The sequence below is a fragment of the Pangasianodon hypophthalmus genome, chromosome 12, assembly GCF_027358585.1.
Source record: "Pangasianodon hypophthalmus isolate fPanHyp1 chromosome 12, fPanHyp1.pri, whole genome shotgun sequence".
NCBI classification, from domain to species: Eukaryota; Metazoa; Chordata; class Actinopteri; order Siluriformes; family Pangasiidae; genus Pangasianodon; species Pangasianodon hypophthalmus.
In genome coordinates, this window is record NC_069721.1 from 5,055,937 (window position 1) to 5,076,565 (window position 20,629).

At 41.8% G+C, this 20,629-nt stretch overlaps 1 protein-coding gene across 9 annotated transcripts in view; it reads left to right on the forward strand.

Moving 5' to 3' along the window:
• The window catches only part of tanc2b (tetratricopeptide repeat, ankyrin repeat and coiled-coil containing 2b), a 173,066-nt gene that overhangs the window by 65,554 nt on the left and 86,883 nt on the right, over positions 1 to 20,629 (forward strand). For 8 of the 9 annotated variants that reach the window (XM_053238589.1, XM_026915009.3, XM_053238593.1 and 5 more), the window contains 2 exons: positions 10,789 to 10,860; positions 17,275 to 17,469. In XM_053238589.1, the coding sequence (XP_053094564.1) occupies positions 10,789 to 10,860; positions 17,275 to 17,469 (267 nt within the window). Of the gene's footprint in view, positions 1 to 4,610; positions 5,200 to 10,788; positions 10,861 to 17,274; positions 17,470 to 20,629 lie in introns of those variants that run through there. The other variant, XM_053238595.1, reaches the window with a different exon arrangement.

Consider the following 20,629-nt stretch of genomic DNA (forward strand, 5'->3'; position numbering starts at 1 on the left):
TGCAAGCAGGTGCTAACGAAACTAGCTCTCCAGGAGCAGAGTTGGACAGCCTAGGTGTAGCCCTCTTATCCAGGAGCGATGTGTTGGCTGAAATAGAGAGGCATATGGTGGTAGCCAGATTGCTTTGAAAGTCAAATTCAGTGATGATAGGGATTTGTGATTCTACTGATGTACCCATGATAAGGATATCTGAAATAGTTGTTAATGATATTCTGTTAACTAGTATACATTAGAGATGTACTCACTGTCCACTTTATTAGGAACATGTGTGCACTTGCATATTCATGCGGTTATCCAATCAGGCAATTACGTGGCAGCAGCAAAATGCATGGAGCAATAGGCAACAGTTCAGTGGGCAGAATTGCCTTGTTGATGAGAGAGGTCAGAGGAGAAAGGCCAGACTGGTTCGAGCCGCCAGGAAATCTTCAGCAACTCAGAATACCACTCTTTACAATGGTGGTGAGCAGAAAAGCATCTCCGAACACACAGCACTTGAAACTTGAGGCTACAAAAGCAGAAGACTACATCTGGTTTCACTCCTGTCAGCCAAGTACAGCAATCTGAGGCTATAGTGCACACAGAAAACTAGATAGAACTGCCGTTCACTGGATATTGTTTTGTTTTTCACAGCATACTGTGTGAAGTCAAGAGACTGTTGTGTGAGAAAATCAGGAGTTTCTGAAATACTCAAACCAGCCCATCTGGCAGCACCAAACAAATGTCACAGTCAAAGTCACTGAGATCACATTTCCCTAGTCTGATGTTTGACGTGAACATTAACTGAAGCGCTGGACCTGTATCCGCATGACTTATGCATTGTGTTGCTACCACATGATTGGATGACTGGATAACTGCAGAAATTAGCATAGGTACAGGTGTTCCTAATAAAGTGGACAGTGGGTGTATAAGCCTGTACAGCTGCAGGGGTTTCAAATTAATGTATCCAACTGTTCAAAGAAGAGGCATGCCAGGTAAAAGTTGGAGAAAAACCCAAGTTCTGCATTATTAAGTATATTAATTATTTCTCCTACTTTAAAATGTATTTTAGCATTTTCCCTAGTCAAATGACTTAGCAGTTTATCATACCATGTTTCGTCCTGCTGTTCAAACCCCTGAGCAGAACCTGTTTTTTGGGATAAAGCTATTTTGTATTAGGCATTTTATACACAAGCTACATGAAAAATGTTTTTACTTATATTGTTAAATCTTAATTATATTATTATTTAATCTTATATTATTAATATCAAATCATTCCAACATAAAATCTTACTTGTCTAGAAACTGCCCTTTCTCTTCCCAGTTTTAACACTCTGCCCAATGCACTGGATTATGGGATGCATAGGACAATGAAGGATATATGCTGTGTATGCTGCCTTTCAAAACCAGCAAAATAAAGCACATCAGAAGGCAGCATTGTATGTAAATATTGATTTGGACATAACTCAATGCTTTCCTGCTTCAGAATCCAAACTTTAATAGGCAGCATTTTTACATTTAGGAGGTTACATTGAGCCGAGCATGTTTGTTTGACTTCACTTTTGCCTAATGTGATCTCACTGTATCCCTCTCTCTCTCTCTCTATTCAGTAAAAGCAGTGGATCTGCTTAGCCATTCAAGTTTTATTGGCTGCCCCTTAATGAGAGATGGAGGTGTGTGAGAGAGATTGTATATTCATGGCTGAGATGTAGGTCAGTACGCCTAGCACTAATCTACCTAACTGCACCATCTCCTCTGCATATTTTATCCATAAATTCTAGCAAATTCAATTATAGCTATGAAATGGAAATTATAAAGTTGATGCTTCATTATGCACAAAACATCATATAATCATAAAAAATGATATACTAGACTTACCTGATATATTAGCTTCACAGAAATGGTGCCACTCTCTCAGCATACAAATAGTAAAGTGTTCCTGAATACAAGATGCATATGTAACTATGGTTCCATGAAAGCTGGTGGTGAGAATCACCTGGATACTTTGTTCATATGCACACACGTGCTAAGATCTTTAAGTCACAAGGTGACAATATGACATAATATTGTTATAAATACTGCTCATACACCCATTGCTCCCTGGAACCTTCGAACGGCTGGATTGGCACTAGTTCTAATTGACAGGGAACCCCGGTGTTATCCAGTGTTAAGAACCAGAGCCTTATACCTAACATTCTATTTCACTCTTCCTAACTGCCAGGAGCAGTAAGAATCACTGGGATAACTTTTAATACAATGTTATTAGGATCAACCTTAGGACCGACTAGATTGGTGTTCAGTGATGAATGCCACATTTATGCCACAGGGAAGGGCAATGTTAAGCTTGTAGAATCAGGAGAAGGTGAGTGGTGACTCACAGATATCTGCAGTGCAGACTTTCTGAAGCATCATTCATCTAAGTAATGCCCATGAGGAGGAGGCCTTCCTTGTAGAGTGGCATGTTGTGGTAGGGGCCAGTTGTCACACCTTCCTTCTGTGGCAGATGAACAGTTGATGTTTTGATCACCTCTCAGCAGTTACCCTTCATGGAACTCTGGAAGGTCCATCATTTGGCTAACAAAAGTATGTGTGACTTTGGGGAAAGTAACTCAGGAACCACCAATGCATGCAAGATGAGCTTATTCCCAAGGCATGTAGTTCTCCCACTTCTGAAGTTCTTCACACTTACTGAAGTGTCTGCATGTCCTTAGAGAGGTCCTTTTCAGCACAGCACCCTGTATAGGCTCATAAGGGGAGGTCTTATGGGACTACAGCTCTTGGGGGACAGTGGTGGACAAAGGCACCTTCCTCCCTTCAGAAAGGCTCTAAGTTTATGAGCACCCAGTGAAACACTATTCACATTACTGTGCAATGGATTTACAGTATACAAGGACGATGTACTAGGTTCTTGCATTCAGAAATGTCTCTTGGAATGCTTGATCACAAGTCCTCAAGCTACACTTCAGTCGAAGGGATCAATCCCACAGGTGCAAGTAACCTGGCAAGCATGCCAAATCTTTCCATCTATTTAGGATAATAGATCTATTAGGGAAGAAGCTGCCAAGCTTTTTCTCCACTGTTGAGAGCAGCAGTGGAAACCAAGGTCTCACAGGCCACATTGGGGGCAAAAAAAGGACTCAGATCCCTGAATTCTGTGCAGTTATAATGCAGAAATGTGCACAGTAGATGGTGGGACCAGTCCTAGGCCAGTGCATCCTCACATTCGACAGAGAGTTTATTTGGCATTGTAGCAGAGGACAATCTCTTCCCCAGCCACTGAGGGAGTTGTCTGGGGTGACTATCTCTCTCCAATGTGTTTAATGATGTGTAAAACCCTCACATCTCTCATTGAGATGAGGATGTGTCTCTGTTTGTGGTATTTGGGGTTTAGCCGCATGTTGATAACCCACTTCTGAAATTTCCTTAATTTCAATAAGCTCTAGGGAACTACTGTCCCCCAACTCAGGATAACGATCCTAGCATCCTCACCAAGAACTGGTACCACACATAGCAACCTGCCTGAATCTGGTTGGTGAGACTGATAAAGTCTGCCACATGCCACCTGCTTCAGTATTAGGGAGACTGACTGCCATATTGTGTACGAGAAGGGTGGACATGTCCCAAACAGCTTGCTCCTTGGTGGGGGCACATAGAAACCCGTCTTCCAAATATGGCTAAAATCGGTGACAGTGGGCAATGTGAAAAACTCAGAGTGTCGAAGGAAGATGCACCTGTGAGTACTAAATAACAGAACAGTTTGTAGTTAACTCATTGACAGGAGTGACAGATGAGTGATAGACAAGACTATCAAGTTAATGAGGGGAATGCAACACAAGCTAGTAGCCACACAGGTCTGAATGGCTCCAAAAAGTATGAAATACATTCACTGTAGCCATGAAGAAGTGAAAGGAGAATGTGAGGTTATCGCCAGCTTTGGAGGACTGGTGACATGAGGTGTCCAGAAGGTCCGACCTGTATGAGGGTAGAAGAAGAAATGGAATGATGGCTGTATGACAACAGTGTTTATATATAATGTCATATGGTCACTTTTTGGCTTTTTAAGCCAATCCATCTTGCATCCATGTTCACCTGGCCAGAAGGTATGCAGGTGACTGCATCTCAGTACACAAACAGTGAGATGATGGGAATAAAAAGAATTGATTTAGTTGGATATCACAACGGCACACCTAACCGTACTTCGTCATGAATTCATTCTAACACTGCTCCTTTTTATAAGTCTTTTGCTCTTTGCATTTTACCACCTGCACCAGTGGTAATGAAAAAACCAAGAACATACAGTATAATGCTGGAATCATATGCCATGTTTTGTGCCATGATGATGAACAGAGTGCTTTTAGCCTGAAAGTCATTGTCAGAGTTGAAAAATGCTGCTGCTGGTAGAGCAGACATGGAAGGAGTGCATGTTCAGTCTGAACTGCTCAGTCATTCAAGCTGCATCGACCACACCTTGCTCAAAGGTGTGTGTGTGAGTGTGTGTGTGTGAGAGAAAGAAAGAAAGAAAGAAAGAAAGAATGAAAGAGTGTGTAACTATAGGTGAGCCGCTTGCACCATTCTGGTCACTGCTATGACTAACACTGGCATGTCTGGATGCAGAGAATGAAAAGACTAGTAGCATGAAACAGTTTGTGTGTGTGTGTGTGTGTTTGTGTGTGTGTCTGAATTGCCTCTTTGGTCAAGTGTGTTTGGGAAAGCAATGAAAAAGACATAGTGTCCAGTGATTTAATGTAGGACATCCAGCTATATCTATAAAAGAGAGAATGAGAATGGGAGAAAAAGAGGAGAGTTATAACCCTGAGCAGAAAGGACGCATGCCTGCTGCTGCTTGTGTATATGTGTGCACTCATTTGTATGTACACACTCTCGCTCTCTCTCACACACACACACACACACACACACACACACACACACACACACAGACACCTGGTGCTTGCTTTCCATGCAGCTCAGAGTCCTGAAAGCCCTCCGTCGGTCTGGACTCTTCTCTCTTTCTTTCTGTCCTTCCTTCCTTTGCTTTCTTTCTTTTCCTCCTTTTCCTCTCATCTCTGTCCTCTCTCTTCATTAGCATTCCTCTCTCATCCATCTCCCCCTCCTTCTATATTCTCTTCCTCTCTCTTGCTCTGTGTCTCTTTGTGTGGAATTTGTGCAGACGCTGCTCACCTCAGGATTTTTAAGCACTATGGAAACACACCGTTGTAGCCAGAGGTGAGCCAAGTGTGTGTGTGTGTTTGTGTGTGTGTCTGTGTATGTATGTGTGTGTATGTGTGGGTGTGGCTCGGTGCCTAGCGTGGCCATAGTCACAACTATTCTTCTGTATTTCACTAAATTTACAGTTATGTCCTTTGAAGATATTACTGAATGTGTTACCATAGTAGCAGAGTTTGTTTACTGTGTGTTGTGTGAATTTGCTTGCTTTTTATGTATAATTGTATGCCTGATTTAATATTTACTATGTGTAGACCATTAATGTGCATATGCTTCATATATTATTTGCATATTCATGCCTTGGTCAGTGTGTCCCAATCATGGATTATTGCTACAAGGTGCTGGGTGACTATTAAATTATTAATGTTTTTTTTTAAAGTATTGAATCAGTGCAGCTACTATGTACAATGCTTACTTATGTTATTGCGGATTTCCTGAGCGCCCCAATGTAAACAGGGTATCAAGGATAGCCTGAAAGCCTGCGACACGATCTCTCTTAGGATTTGCTCATTATCCATTATAGATGAGGTTAAGCTGGACATAAAATGCCTGTGTGGGTACAATATTATATTGTATGTCCAACCAGTATCAATATTGCGTGTCTGGCTGAACCATGTCCATATCGGAAACTGAACAAACTCAGGAGACAGAACTTGACAGAGTTTGGAGATGATTTGGTAGGTCTATTTGATCTCTCTTTTACTTAATTCACTTTTATCTTCTTTTAATTTCTCCAAATTTTTTCCCCACTTACTTACCAGATAGACATTTCCAGACCATATAAAGCTGAATCTTGGTGCATAATTTAACCTTTACTTTTTTTTTAATACTTTTAATCAAGATTCTGTAGTAAAACTTCTTTGCATCCACGTTTGAGGCTTTCACAACATTATGGACACAAAATAGTCCAAATACGACCAATCATATGCCAGTACTGGAAGTAGACTCTTCAAAGATGACCCCGCCCCCATCCACAGATCACGAGGGCTCAGTGAATGGTATGATGAGAATGAAAATCATGTAAATCATACGCTATGGCCTTCACAATCACCAGATCTCAACCTAACTGAACACCTATGGGTGATTTATTATCAATGTTTTAGAGGGTGCTCTCCACCACCACCATCAAACCACCCAGCTGAGGGAATGTCTTTTGGAAGAATGGTGTTGATCGCTCCAGTAGTGTTCCATAGACTTGTAGATTCTCTGCCATGACGCACTGAAGATGTTATGGTGACTCATGCTGAAATGCTAACGCTTTATTAACATACTTTTTCGTTAGACTGTGCGATAATAGCAGTCTTTAAGATTACTACCTGTCACACTGTCTGAGATGATCCCAATAAAACCTTGGCTGAATTCTATAACAGACTGTCCAATAACACGTGTTCTCCATGTGAGATTATATGATGAAGATCCTCTAATGATAGACCTGTGATTAAAGAAAATTCTGCTTGCTTCATCAATCAGCGTGATCATGACTTGTGTAGAAAATGGTGTTACATAAGCAGAAACATTGTTCAGAGTGACCACGAGGTAATAAGGGTATAATAAGGATATATTTTCTGTCCACGGATCATAACTCATGACCAAAGGACTCTTTTACGGCGTGCGAATTTTGTCAGCGACAGCAAAATCAGGATGGAAATCATACGGAGTAAAGTCGGATTAATTCGTCTGTATGTAGCTATTAACTATTAGGCTATGAAAACTGTTATGTCTAGTGTTACATGTTTTGGTTCTTGGGTGTGTTTGGAAGCACCAGCACGGTTATTTATATTTGAGATGAAAAAAGTTCACATTTTAGGGCCTGTAGCACATGAACTACTAAAGTCTGCGTTCACAGGCAGGTATAAAGCATTAGAGTGGAATGGTTATTTGTTAAAACGACAGATGGGAAATTGCAAACTTTTGGTTTAACATACTTTATACACCAGTATTGGATCAAAGTGGGAACTGGTGAGAATAAGACTGACTTGGACTTGTTAGGTTTGTGTTGGAATCAGTAGCCTAAATGTAAATAAATGTTTTCAAAAGTGGGCCTATAAACAAAGCCATTCGCAGGCAGTGGGACCGGATGTTGAAAAGTTACTAATTTTAGATTTTAATTCACTAGATTTTAATTCACATAGTGTTATTCAATATAATGTGGACATTCAACATGTATTAGATTTAGTTGTATGAACAAAACAAGATATCAGGCAATTTTGAAGAAACCACTGCTGCATCACTCTCTTCAGCTAGATCAGCTCTATTAGCAGGTAGTCAAATGGCATTGTGGGTAGGAAATCTTTAACCAAAATGAAATGAAAGACCAACATATCAATGATGTTGATGAAAGAAGTTTAAACTAAATTTAGAACTTTAGAAGTTTAATCTCAGAATTTAATCATAAATGAAAACTTTTGCATCATTAAAGATCACACATTGATTATAAATATTGATATGCAAGTCATTCAGGGTGGATTTTTCTTTTAAGTTACTCCAATATAATAAATAAGACAAAATGTCAACTTTTACTCTTTTTTTTGTATGTTGTTTATGGCTGTATGTGTTTTGTAAACAGCATTTTTTTTTCTCAGCTTTAGATTTTCATAGCATCTATGTGGACAAACTACCTGTTCTTGGTTCATTTCATTCTGTTGCCTTTTTCTGTTGATTTCTCTTCACCTCTTTCTTTCTCCTGTCTGCTGGTGAGTGCAGTCCCATCCTCGCAGCCGCTGTCTCATTCTCAAGATAACGTTGCATAAGGTCTGACTGTATTTTCATGCTGCTGTCACTCTGGCTAATGCTGCAGAGAACAAATACATTTAATTCTCACGAGTGACATTTTCCATCTCCCCCTGTCTCTACGTTTTTTTTCTTCTCACTTACACAGTACCACTGATATCTGTTCAAAATCTTAATCGCATTTTAAAGAATACCTAAAATATTTATATAAAAATATTACTAGCAATATGAAACAGAGAGAGTGAGTAATGTGGAGTTTGGTGTGCTCCTTCCTGCACAGATGTCTGTGTTATTACAGTTTTATCAGTGATGATTCATTCAAGTACATCTCTTGAAATTATAAAGTGAGTCTGCTTGAAATTCACTACTTCTACTGCGTTTATACATTTTCATAAATGTACCAAGTAGACAGATACAGAAATACCCACGCAGAATGTATTGGATATGAGTAATATATTGTGAGGTTTAGGTTTCATAAGCTTTTTTGCAGTCTTTGCCGTGTTTATGCCTTTGGACATCCATTTTTTTTCTGATGTACATATTTATAATTGCAGTACCAGCAAGATAAGATCATTTGATCCTAAATGAGGACTAGAGGCAGCAGTAGTAGTTTAGTTTTGTTTCTAGTGACATTAAGGTTCAAATCCCAAACCCGCCACAGAGCCACTTTCGAGTCCTTGAACAAGGCCCTTGACCTTCATCTGCTCAGCATTTTGGATTAGATTGTGCCTCACTGGGGAGCGAATGTGAATGTGAAGAAGTAATGTATGTAACATTTTAACCACTCAGCTTATCTTCAAGTGCTGACAACCAGCATAAGTTACCTTGATGAAATGGTGAGTGGATCACTCCACTTACTATGGAATAATTGAATCTTTGTGGCTGTTGATTCATCACCACTTTCTCAGCTGATACCACTGCTTCCACTCTAACTAGATTTATCATGATCATCCTCAGATAGTAAATCAGACTGCATAGAAAAAAAAATGTCAGCAGGAAGTAAAAAAGGTTTTCTCGTTAAAATGGTTGCATTCAAAATCCTACAGCTTCAACACTTGAAGTCTTAGGCCTTGAAAGCCTTAGGCCTTAAAAGCAAAAAGATTGTAGTTTACAAAGAGAAAGTGTTTGTCCCTACTTGGCACTTAATGGGAAATTGATCTTGGCTCTGGTAAATTTGTACTTGATGTTTCTTAACTAGACAGCAATTTCCAATAAAAGTGGAGGCATGCTATTGCTAGTATATACAAGCCTGCCAAAGCTAATTTAGCATCAATCAGTTGAAACGCAGCGTAAGCATTTTCTTGATTTTCAGTGGTCCATATAATGGTTGGAAAAGGCGTAGTCGTTATTTGTGAGTGCTAAGCAAAGATTTACACTCAGGACTGGGTCAGGCTAGGAAGTGAAGTTGCTGTTATCCAGGCTAATGATAACAACAATGACTCCACTGGGCACATGATACACTACAGCGTTTGGCCCCAAGGCTACTAATATTCAGCTATCAGTGAACTTGATCTTTCCAACAGGTCTCAAGGCCAGTGTGTGTGTATTAGTGGTGTAATGCAATACCACTCTCAGTATATGTTTAGTGCAACAAATATCAGTATCTGTGTTCAGATGTACCCCAAAGTGGGTGTGGTCTAAATCAGATTTTTTTTTGTTTGTTTCTAATGAATATAAACCATGACTCTGACCAGCCAGGATTTAAGGATGAATGAATGAACGCTGCAAATGCATTCTATAACACTGTGCATTTATTTTAATTTTAACATTTCTGGTAGCAACAACAAAAAAAAAACTCAAAACAAATAGTGTGCCTCCTTTTTATATCTTTGTAGAAGTGGCAGTGGTAGCTCAGTGGTTAAGGCTGTGGGTTTCTTATCAGAAGGTTGTGGGTTTAAGCCATAGCACAGCCAGGCTGTCTCTCTTGGGCCCTTGAGCAAGCCCCTTAACCCTCTCTGCTCCAGGGCTGTATCCATGATACAATCCTGTGTTCTGACCCCAAATTTCTAACATATATGATATGTGATGACAAGAATTTCACTGTAATGTACTGTACTGTTCATGCCTACTAAAGTATTCATATTCAGTTAGATCCCTAGTTTGTGTCTGTGGCCAAGAATGACCATCAGTGACCAAGAACAAATCCATATTTGGCATACATGTTTCCTAGCATCAGACATGATTAAAACTGTAGATCAATAATTAAACCCAAATGCTTGTTTTCTTTTATTGTCTTTCTTGTGAAAACTACTAAACACCCAAGACTATCATGGCTCTTAATCCAGAATTGTAAAGAGGCCTCTTGTTGTTATCTACTCTTGCCCAAAGGAGCTAAATCCCCATCAGCTTTCTTCCTCTTGCAACCAGACCAAGGCTGATATGTTCCCTCAGGGCCCAGAGTAATTGATTTGGCTACTGTTAGCACAATGCTAATCAATCAGCAACCTGCTAATTCGTAACAAGCTACTGTAAAGCAGCTGTACTGATAGCTTTATCACTCTCCAGTCCAGCCAGTCCACTGCACTGCAGGAAATGTGCTTTCTCTCAGTTGGGAGTAAAAGCCTGTCATCTATGGCTTCGTGTCCATTGGTCTGACCTTAGCAATAATGGGCAAGGTTAAGAAACAGCGACTGTCCTCTGTCTCTCAGTTTTTCACGCTGAGGGATGGGTCTCTGCAAAGCCGGAGCAGTGTGGAAGGCCTGTGCATGAGCACATTCATGGGAATTCTCCAAGCTAGGACCTGGCTTATAGATCCGTGGATGGTGTACCTTCTCCAGAAGGAAGTTGGAAGCTATGTGTCTCCTCCTTATCCTCGCCATGCTCACTCTCTCACCTCTTTCTGCTTCTCACCTTCTGCAGATGGAGGGAGTGAGGAGGTCGGTGACCTACGAAGTGCCAGCTTAGACCCTCATCACAGTTTCGCCGGCCAAGGTAGGATAAATGCACTGTCATGATACTGTGTAGTACAATAGAGCCAAAGCACTTTCACAAGAGCTTTCACTCTTTCTTAGAAATGCAAACTAAAAATGCTTATTGCTTGGGCCTTTTGAAAATGTGTTAATATAAACAGAGGTGTAATTTTGAGAGATAAACTGTATGATTAGCTAATCTTCATGTTCATGTTCCTGTGCATGTTTTTGCCTTGAGATATTTGGTATAGGGTATTTGATGATTATTATGCCAGTTGCCGTTATATATTTCTGCAATACTATAGTCCAAATATATTTCAGCAAATGTATTCTCATATGTATTTATGTTCTGTTATGTAGGAACAGGCTAGCTATGACTGAGCTTTTGTGTGAACAGTTATGAAACCGACAAATTAAATGCAGGCATCACTCTGTCGGTCCAGCTCTACTGAGGATATAACGATGCATTTGTAAAATGTACACTGCCATTTTAGAAGTTTCATTTAAATGACCTCTTTTAAAAAGAACTAAAACAATCTAACCGAAGAATTGGTATAACTGAATAGAGAAATGGGTATTATTAAATGTTTAGTGAATTTTTAAAAAAATGACTTCTAATCCAATTCCCGTCTAATCTAATTGGAAAAGGCCATAATCTTTATCGCTCTAATTAGACACTTTAGGTACACTTTAGGTATTACATTTAATACTAGCACTGTCTATGAGTCTATAGGCTTAACAAATTTACCTCCCAAGTACACCTGCCTTTAATAAAGCTCTAATTGAGGGCACTTTCATGCTTACTAGTGCATTTGCAGGGTCTGAATCAGAGTGAAAAACGCACTGTAACACTTCCCAGGTTCGGGTAGGGAATGAGGAAGCTGGAGGCAGGCTTGGAACAACTCAAAAGGCGCTTTATTCTTTATCTTTTACGTTCACTTTTCAGCGGTTTTATTTTGTAAATACGCACACACGTACATACACGGCTCTGTGCTGGTTGGCTCTCTCTCGAGGCACTAGTCTCTCTCCTTTTTATCCTCGCCATAGCTCACTGCATCACAGAACATTCATTAGTCCAATTCCCCATAGGTGTGCAGTCCCTACCGCTCACCTGCTACGGCTCCGCCCTCCATTTACAAAGCCTGTGGACCACCTCGAATTTAAACAGCTGAAGTGCCAGATAGCAACGAGTGATCCGCGCGTTGGCATCTTTCATGCGGTGGAGACCCTGGAGCAGGCCGTGGTCTGAACAGAGGATGAAGGTCCATCCCAACAGATACCGGAGAGTGAGAACCGCCCATTTGATGGCCAGACACTCCTTCTCTATCGTGCTGTACTTGCAGCTGATGTACAGCATGGGGAGCTCCTCCCCCTCCACCGCTTGGGACAACACAGCCCCCAACCCCTTGTCTGCCGCATCTGTCTGCAAAACAAAAGGGGGAAAGATGAATGTTAAAGTGGCCCACCATCCTGTCGACATCTGAATAGATAGGCATAAATCTATGATAATAGCCAGCCAGCCCCAGAAACTTTCTCACCACCTTTTTGGTTTTGGGTCTCAGGCAGGCCGCAATCGCTGCTGTCTTATCAATTTTGGGGACACATCTGCCCGTGGCCCAACTGGAAACCCAGATACCATACTTCCACCTGCCCAGTCGCACACTTCCCTGGGTTTGCAGTGAGACCCACTCACTTCAGCGATCTCAGAACAGCCCTCAGATTCTGCATAAGCGGCATAAGCAGCGTATGGACATGAGTTGCTGGAACGTCGCAGGGACCTTGAACAACCCAAAATGAGAGGTCATGAATTGGTGTAACCCAAACAGAGTGGAAAAGGCCATTTTTTCTCGAGATATTGGAGTCAAGGGGATCTGCAAATATACCTTTGTCAAATCCAATGTCGAATAAAAGCAAGCCACACCTAACCAGTTGAGCAGTTCATCAACGCAAGGCATTGGGTACGTGCCGAATTTAGACACTGCATAGACTTTTCTAAAGTCTATACAAAACCTGACCAAACCTGGTTCTGCTTTTGGAACCAAAACTACTGGGCTGGACCAGTCACTGTGGGACTCCTCAATTGCTCCCATATCGAGCATGGCCTTGAGCTCATCATGAACCACCTGTTTTTTGTGATCGGGAAGATGGTAGGGGCAGCTGCGTACCACCACCCCGGAGGCATCTTTATGTGGTGCTCTATGGGATTAGTGCGACTGGGTAGATGCAAGAACATGTCGGAAAACTCTGCTTGCAACTTGGCAACCTCTTGATTTGGGACGGGGACAGGTGGACTCCATAAGGGACTAGGGTGGATTGAGCTGCTGTTTTTAGATTTACCTTCGGTGGGGCCAAAGCCACAGGGACCAGCTCTCTCCATGGTTTGAGGAGATTGACATGGTAAACGTGCTGTGCCCTGACTCTATCTGCTAGCCTCACCTCATAGTCAACATCCCTGACTTGCTTTGTGACCTCAAAGGGTCCTTGGCAATTGGCGAGTAATTTGGAGTGTGATGTGGGTAGCAAAATGAGCACATTATCTCCCAGTGCAAACTCCCATAGTCGAGTACCCCGTTATACAGCCAGGCTTGACATTCTTGCACCTGATGCAAATTCTTCTGTGTTATGTGACTTAAGGTGTGGAGTTTTGCTCTCAGGCCAAGAACTTATTGAATTTCATTTTTACTGTTAGGATATTCCTCCACCCAATTTTCCCTAAAGCCACAAGGCTTCCGTCCATAATAGTGAAAACCTCATGGAGGCTTGTGGGACCACTCATACTGCAGATAACAGGGACTCTAGCCACTTATCCCAATTCCATGCATTGATGTGAATGAACTTTTGACCAGCCCATTCATCTGCGGCTGGTAAACGTTGGTGTGAATCGATTTCATCCTCAGCAAGACATGCCCTGATCAGTCAGGATCTCTTTCGGGAGGCTGACTCGGGAGATAACACAGAGGTGCTGCTTCTGCGTATCGTGTTGTTTAGTCCACTAGAACTAACACCAAGCGATGGAGTTCAATCTAATGGCCTGACAAATTCCATTCCAGTTCTTTCAAAGGGGACCTCAATTAATGGAAGAGGCCGCAATGGCGCTTCTGGGGTGGCCGGCAGATTCACCAGCTGACATTCGCAACACGCTGCACACCACTTGTGAACATAGCCATGAATGCGTGGCCAACAGAAGTGGGCCGTGAGCTGGTTCAATGTTTTATCCTGTCCCCCGCCATAGGATTATGGTGAGCTGCGTGGAAAAACAATTCCAGACGGCTCTTCAGGACCACCAACTGGGTCATTTCTTCCTGAGTTTGAGTGTCCTGCATCACTCAATATAACCTTATAATAATATAATCCTTAATAATTGAAAAATAGGGGAGGGCGAGCACAACATTAGACTGAATTTGCTGACCATCAATTACTCTCACTTGCTCGAAGGTGTGCCTCAGTATCTTATCGCGCAACTGCTTCACTGACAAGTCCCCGAGAGGAATGGGGCCCTCCGCACTCCCTGTGTCCCCTGATGTGGACCAGACATCAGTGGCCCTGGCACCACCTTTCCAGCCAATGCTGCACACATTCCACACTGTCTCACTACTGCAGGACACATCCACAAACATTTCTTTCACTAATGCTTGAAACCTTGGCCAATTTGTCCACAGGATTAGTGGATGGGTGAGGTGAGGACTATCTGCCGCCTCCACTATGTGTTTTTGTCCTCAACTTTACGAAACGTGCATTTCCCAATGCCTCCCCTTGAACCAAGCATTGGTGAATTGAGGTTTGGTTACATCTTGAATCCACCAATGCATGCTATGTACCCCCTTGGACGCTCACTGGTATGCAGTACACCCCAGCTTAATCAGGGACAGCTTGCGGCATGTCGGGGATCCAGACCATTGCCCCTAACTCTATCACAGGGCACCAGTCCTGGAATTGCCTGGGCTCCCCACAGCTCCAGCACGCTGGCCCAGACTTTGCTCCCACACCTGCAGCCCCGGATCCACCCACCTGATGGTAAGAGGAAACAGACAGAGAGGGATGGGAGGGGAAGAGACGGTTGCGGGGAACTGGTTTCAGGGGGTTGGCCCCTGTTTTCTTGGTGCAGGAATAGAGAGAGAGAAGAGGGGGGTTCACACCGCCAGGTGATCCTCTGCCAGCTGGACCACCTCGTTGAGCTACACTGGTAGATGGCACTAGACCGACTCCGCCGTCACCTCTGGTAGTTGGGCGACAAACCGCTCTAGTATCACGAGGTCTATCACTTCTACGGCGCTGTGTCCCTCAGCCAGCAGCCATCATCGGCAGGTGTCCCTGAGCATCTGGGCAAGCTCTAACATGTGGCCAAGGGTTAGCGAGCAAAAGTGCTGACGGTGCTGTTCAGGGGTGCGGCTGACCCGTGCAAACTCGCCTGTTTCAGGTCCGGGTACTCCAGCATGTTGGTGACTGGCAGCTGCTGTGCCACAAGTTGGGCTTCCCCAGTTAGGAGCGGCAACAGATGGGCCGCCCGCTGGGCATCGGGCCAGCCCCACGCCTCTGCGGAGCACTCATATAGCTTCAAGAACGCTTCTAGGTCGTCATGCGGGCCCATCTTGGATAGGGCAAAGTGGGGCATGGACACGGCGGCCACTGTGGCTGTGGCTGGTATACAAGGCCCTGGTGCATCTGCCAATTTGCCGCCTGGGCATCGAGCAGGTCCTTGATGCACTGCTCCTGCTCGAGGAGCATCTGGAGGAGAGCCTGATGCTAGGTCTGGTGGAAGTTGGCGAGGGACGTGATGATCTCAGCCAGCAGTGAGGACTCCATGACGGTGTCTCTTCCTCCGTGTTCCTGGGATTCGGGACCAGTGTAACACTCAGGTAGAGAATGAGGAAGCTGGAGGCAAGCTTGGAACAACTCAAAAGGTGCTTTATTCTTTATCTTTTACTTTTGTTTTTAGCTATTTTATTTTATAAATGCACACACATGCACGCACACACACGGCTCTTTGCTGGTTGGCTGTCTCTCTTGAGGTGCTCATCTTTCTCCTTTTTATTCTCACCATAGCTCACTGCAACACAGAACATTCATAAGTCCAATTCCCCGCAGGTATGCAAACCTTACCACTCACCTTCTCCGGCTCTGCCCTCCATTCACAGACCGGCACGCAAGCACGCCCCCACTTTCACACACGCATTTTGTTTGGTCTGTGCCAATAATAGTGAGTAACCTGTGATAAAACATAAGAAACTCCAGGTGTTCAAAAACTTCTGACTGGCAGTCTAAGCTGTTCTATATTGATTTCAGCTCTGCCCGGTTATAGATACTCCTGATGGGAAGTGTGGGAGTGTAAATAAGAGAAGAAGGGAGTGTGCTAGCCACTAAAATCACCCTTTTGTTCTCAGTTTTTAAAAGACAAGCCACTTTTATTTTATCATGTGAATACAATCTGTGTAAAGTTATAAGCTTTGTAATTAATTACAAAACATATTTTGGTTAATTACAGGACGCAGTAGGTTCTTTTTAAAAAAGACCAGCATTGTTCTACTTTTAGGGGGAAAATATACAGTATACTGTTAATTAAAGTTTACGATATGAGTTACAGCACACATGTATACTCATTTGATGACATCACTAACATGTGGAACAACATTAAGTCTTCATTAGACAGGTGCATATATGAAAATTATCATATATATAAGTATATGTGTGGTATGATGTATCATTACAATATTTTCAATATTGTAACTCTGGAATTATGATTACCAGATGAGAGTAATGATGCTAATATCATAAATCATTGCTATTGTCTTATTGTCCTGACATTAAATGGCAGGATTGTCTTTGCTATGAATTTGGCCAAAATATAGATTTAAGTTATAAGGCAGTTATCTTTATGCCACCCTTTGTCTTAAGAGCATAAATACAACACAAAAATACTACCTAGTTTGGCAACTTCTTTCTGAAAATAAAAAGGACACTCACTGGACACTTTAATAGGAAAACCTGCATGATCATGCAGTTATCCAGTCAGCCAATCATGTGGCAGCAGCACAATGCATAAAACCATGTAGATACAGGTCAAGAGCTTCAGTTAATGTTCAAACTTTTTGTGTAAATTTTAGAAACTGCTGTGTGTGAAAATCCCAGGAGATCAGCAGATTCTGAAATAATCAATCAATTCAGCCAGTCTGACACCCAACAACCAGGCCATGTGACTCACTCATTGGATAACTGCGTGAATGAGCAGGGAGTACAAGTGTTCCTAATAAAGTGGCCAGTGAGTGCATATCAAGCCTATTAAATACTGTAATGGACACAAGCATTCCCCATAACTGATTCCTAAATAAGCAGCTTACACCCAGATCTAACAAAAGAAATGTAACAAAAACAATCAGTGTTATGTATTTCATAAGATATGCACATGCGTGTGTTTTTCCTCCGTCTTCCTGTGCTGTAGGCAGCAGTATAGACAGTGAGTGTGCCTTTGAGGGAGACTACGACGTGCCTCCTCTTTCCATGGCTGAGGGTCTGCAGCACATGCGGATCATGGAGGGGGTGTCTCGCTCCCTCCCTTCCTCTCCTCTTCTCACTCATCAGACAGTCAACGTGCGCTTACAGCCAGTGAAGAAGATCAGCACTGGTTCAGCCACAGGTACACAGAAATCAAAAACACAGAAACTCTTGCTGTTTGTGTGTTACTGTGGTGCAAAGCACTTTCTACTGAAAAATATATTGTATATGCCAGTGATTAGTTTAGTGGTTACATTTGTGTGCTAGTGGCTGAATGGTTGTGAGTTCAAACTTCATTTGGGTGAATGTGAAAGGCTTGTCTTTTTTTCATATTAAATTTCATGTAACACTTTTCTAGTTCTGGTTCTGATTAGTCTCATTCTCAACCAGTCCATGCTGGACACAATTATCAGAATTTTGCCAATTACTCATTGGTGTACACTCTTTTATGCACCAAGTTTTTTCAGTCTGAAGGAGAAAACAACATTTTTTAAAAATGATTTTTTACCCCATTTTGCCAATTCCCACAAGCTATGCATGAAGACTAACACATGCTTCCTCAGAGACATGTAAAGCCACAGCAGCTTTTTGAACTCCTGGCCATGGTGCATCATTGGGCGGCTAAACACAATCAGAAGAAAACACTATTGCTGAATTTGGGGCAAAGTTGTAACTCATAATTCCCCACATACAATCGGTAAAAACCACAGAAAATATCCCTCAACTTGAAATTTCTTCTTCAACTTGGGGTAGTCTTCTCACCTACCAGTTCCTTCCCCGTTTATGGAGTGACATCAAATCAACATGGCCGTACACACTGTGAACAGTGTAAAGTACCCCTTCTCTACTTTTAAATGAGTTTATAGCAGTATTGGCTTTAATCGGTTAATATACAGACGCAATATTTGGTTAAATCTATAACAATGACCATACTAATCACTGTTTTGAGAAGGTAATCATCAACATCAATGTTATGACTAATGTGAGCTGGCCAGCTTATTGCTAAGCTACTCGCTATTGTCTACTGGTTAGCTTGTTGCTAACGCTACTCACTATTGTCCACTGTTGTTTCTGTGCTGGAATTTGGAATGGAAACATTTGGAATGTTTGATGTTCACTATAATAGACTAGTAACAATAGCCACTCGGGCCTGTAACTGTAAAAGTGCAGTAAAAGTAGCTTTTTATGAGCTTTATGTGCTCTGACAGAGCAGACAAAAGACGTGGAGGCATGTTGTTTTTTGCACGTTGAACATCCTAAGGTAGGAAATGACGTTATTACAGCTTGAAAATTTACCACCTACAAGGCACAACTAAGACAGCCTTTCAACCCTCTTCTGTATACAAGAGCTCAGATGCTTACAGTTGGTTAGTTCCCTCTGATTGACAGGGGAGAGAGTATTGCTATCCCTCCTACCCAGAGAGTACGGCCAGTTGTGCTCCCTTGGACTCCCAGAAATGGATACAAACTCTCAATCTCTCGATGAAAGGGTGAATGCTTCATGAAGGAGTTGCTTAGGAGAAACAAAGATACAGATAAGGAGATGACTTGAGGCAGGTGTAGTCTCAGTCTCAAACAGTCCATGCATCAATGCTGGACACTTTCAGAATCCCAACAATTACTTATTGGCACATTCGTCTACAGACATTCGTTTTATTTTAGTCCGAATGAGGAACACTGTGAGAGCAATGAACATTTTGAAGCAAGACACGGTCACTGCATTAAAGTCTGTGAGGTTTATACTGTTTCGCTTTTAAAAGTTATTCAAGAGCTTTGTTTGCTTTGCATTAAATCATTTTCCAAGCTGAGCTACAGTAAGCCCACACTGTTTCCGGGATTTTGCGCAGTATAGTTATAGTTTATGCAAAAACAGCTGGCTGTGGTTAGCCATTTGCAATGTCTGCCTTCCCTTCCTGTGAAAATAGGTGTATTTAATCATACCGAGTCAGGAAAAACAAGCACACTCGCTAGTGATAGCTACAAGTCTGGCTTGCAAGACTGTTGCCAGGTGTATTGGCTTATGGAAACAAATACCAGTGTGTGAGTTGTCAGGTAAGGTTTGGGAATTACTGCTGTACTGCACAGAAATACAGTGCTTTTTAATTAGTGCAAAACACTGATTTCAAAATTATTGCCACTCTTCCAAGTAATATTTTGTGACACCAACCCTGGAGAGACTAACAGCACTGAGTATCTTGCTGTAATGCCTAACAAGGTTGGACCCACCATGCAGAAGATTTTAAGTTGTTTTAAATTCTTACAATTGTACATATGGACTTCAAGTCAGACCACAGGATTCAAATCCGGAGACTGAATTGGGCTTTGCAAAACATTTATTTTGTGTTTCCTTAACCATTTTTGTGTTGATTTGGATGTGTGTTTGGCTCATCATCTGAAGTTTGAACCTCCTGGCAGAGGCAATCAGCTTTTGGGCTAGAATATACTGCTAGATAGCTGAATTCATGATGTCATCGATCTTCACAAGTGCCCCTGAACCACCAGCCACAAAACAGCTCGAAAGAACCATGGACCTACCTCCATATTCTACAGTGGATATCAGGTGTTTTTCCTTGCATGCAGTCCACTTTTGTCACCAAACATGCTGATGGTGTGCATGGCCAAAAAAGTGTGATTTGGGTCTCATATGACCAAAGACACAGTTCCATCTGTAGGTGCTGCATTTTGTGAGATACTCTCAAGAGAGCCTTTGCATTGGCATTTACCAGATTTTGAAACCTGATCACCAAGAGAATCGCAAAGAACTGTGATCTTTGGGCGCTTTTTTACATCTTCCACCATCCTCCACACTGTGTGGATGGACAGTACATACTCATGGGTACAATTCCTAGCAAATATCCAACGATTTCAGACATTGATTTGGCCCTAATTATGCTTATTTGAATAACGTATGTATTTTTATATCCATTACCTGATTTGAGCACTTCAGCAATCATCTGTTTCATTTGATTTTCTTCAGTTTTCCCATGGTAAAAGATGATTTTATATGTTTGCAATCTCATATATATTGCAAAGATATATATTGAAATGGGACATGGTTAAAGGCAACAACAGAGCTTGTACATAATTACACATAAAGAGAAAATTAAACATACGGTGCTTTTTAATAAAGAATGAACAATTACAGTTCATTTATAATATTTATTAGGGTGTTAATAATTTTATATTTATATTTTATATATTTTTGAGAGAAATACTATTCATTTTAAATGGTAGTTCTAATGAGAATAGATTATTTTTGTTATAAATAAGAGAAATAGTTTTTCTTATTGTTAGAGTGAAAT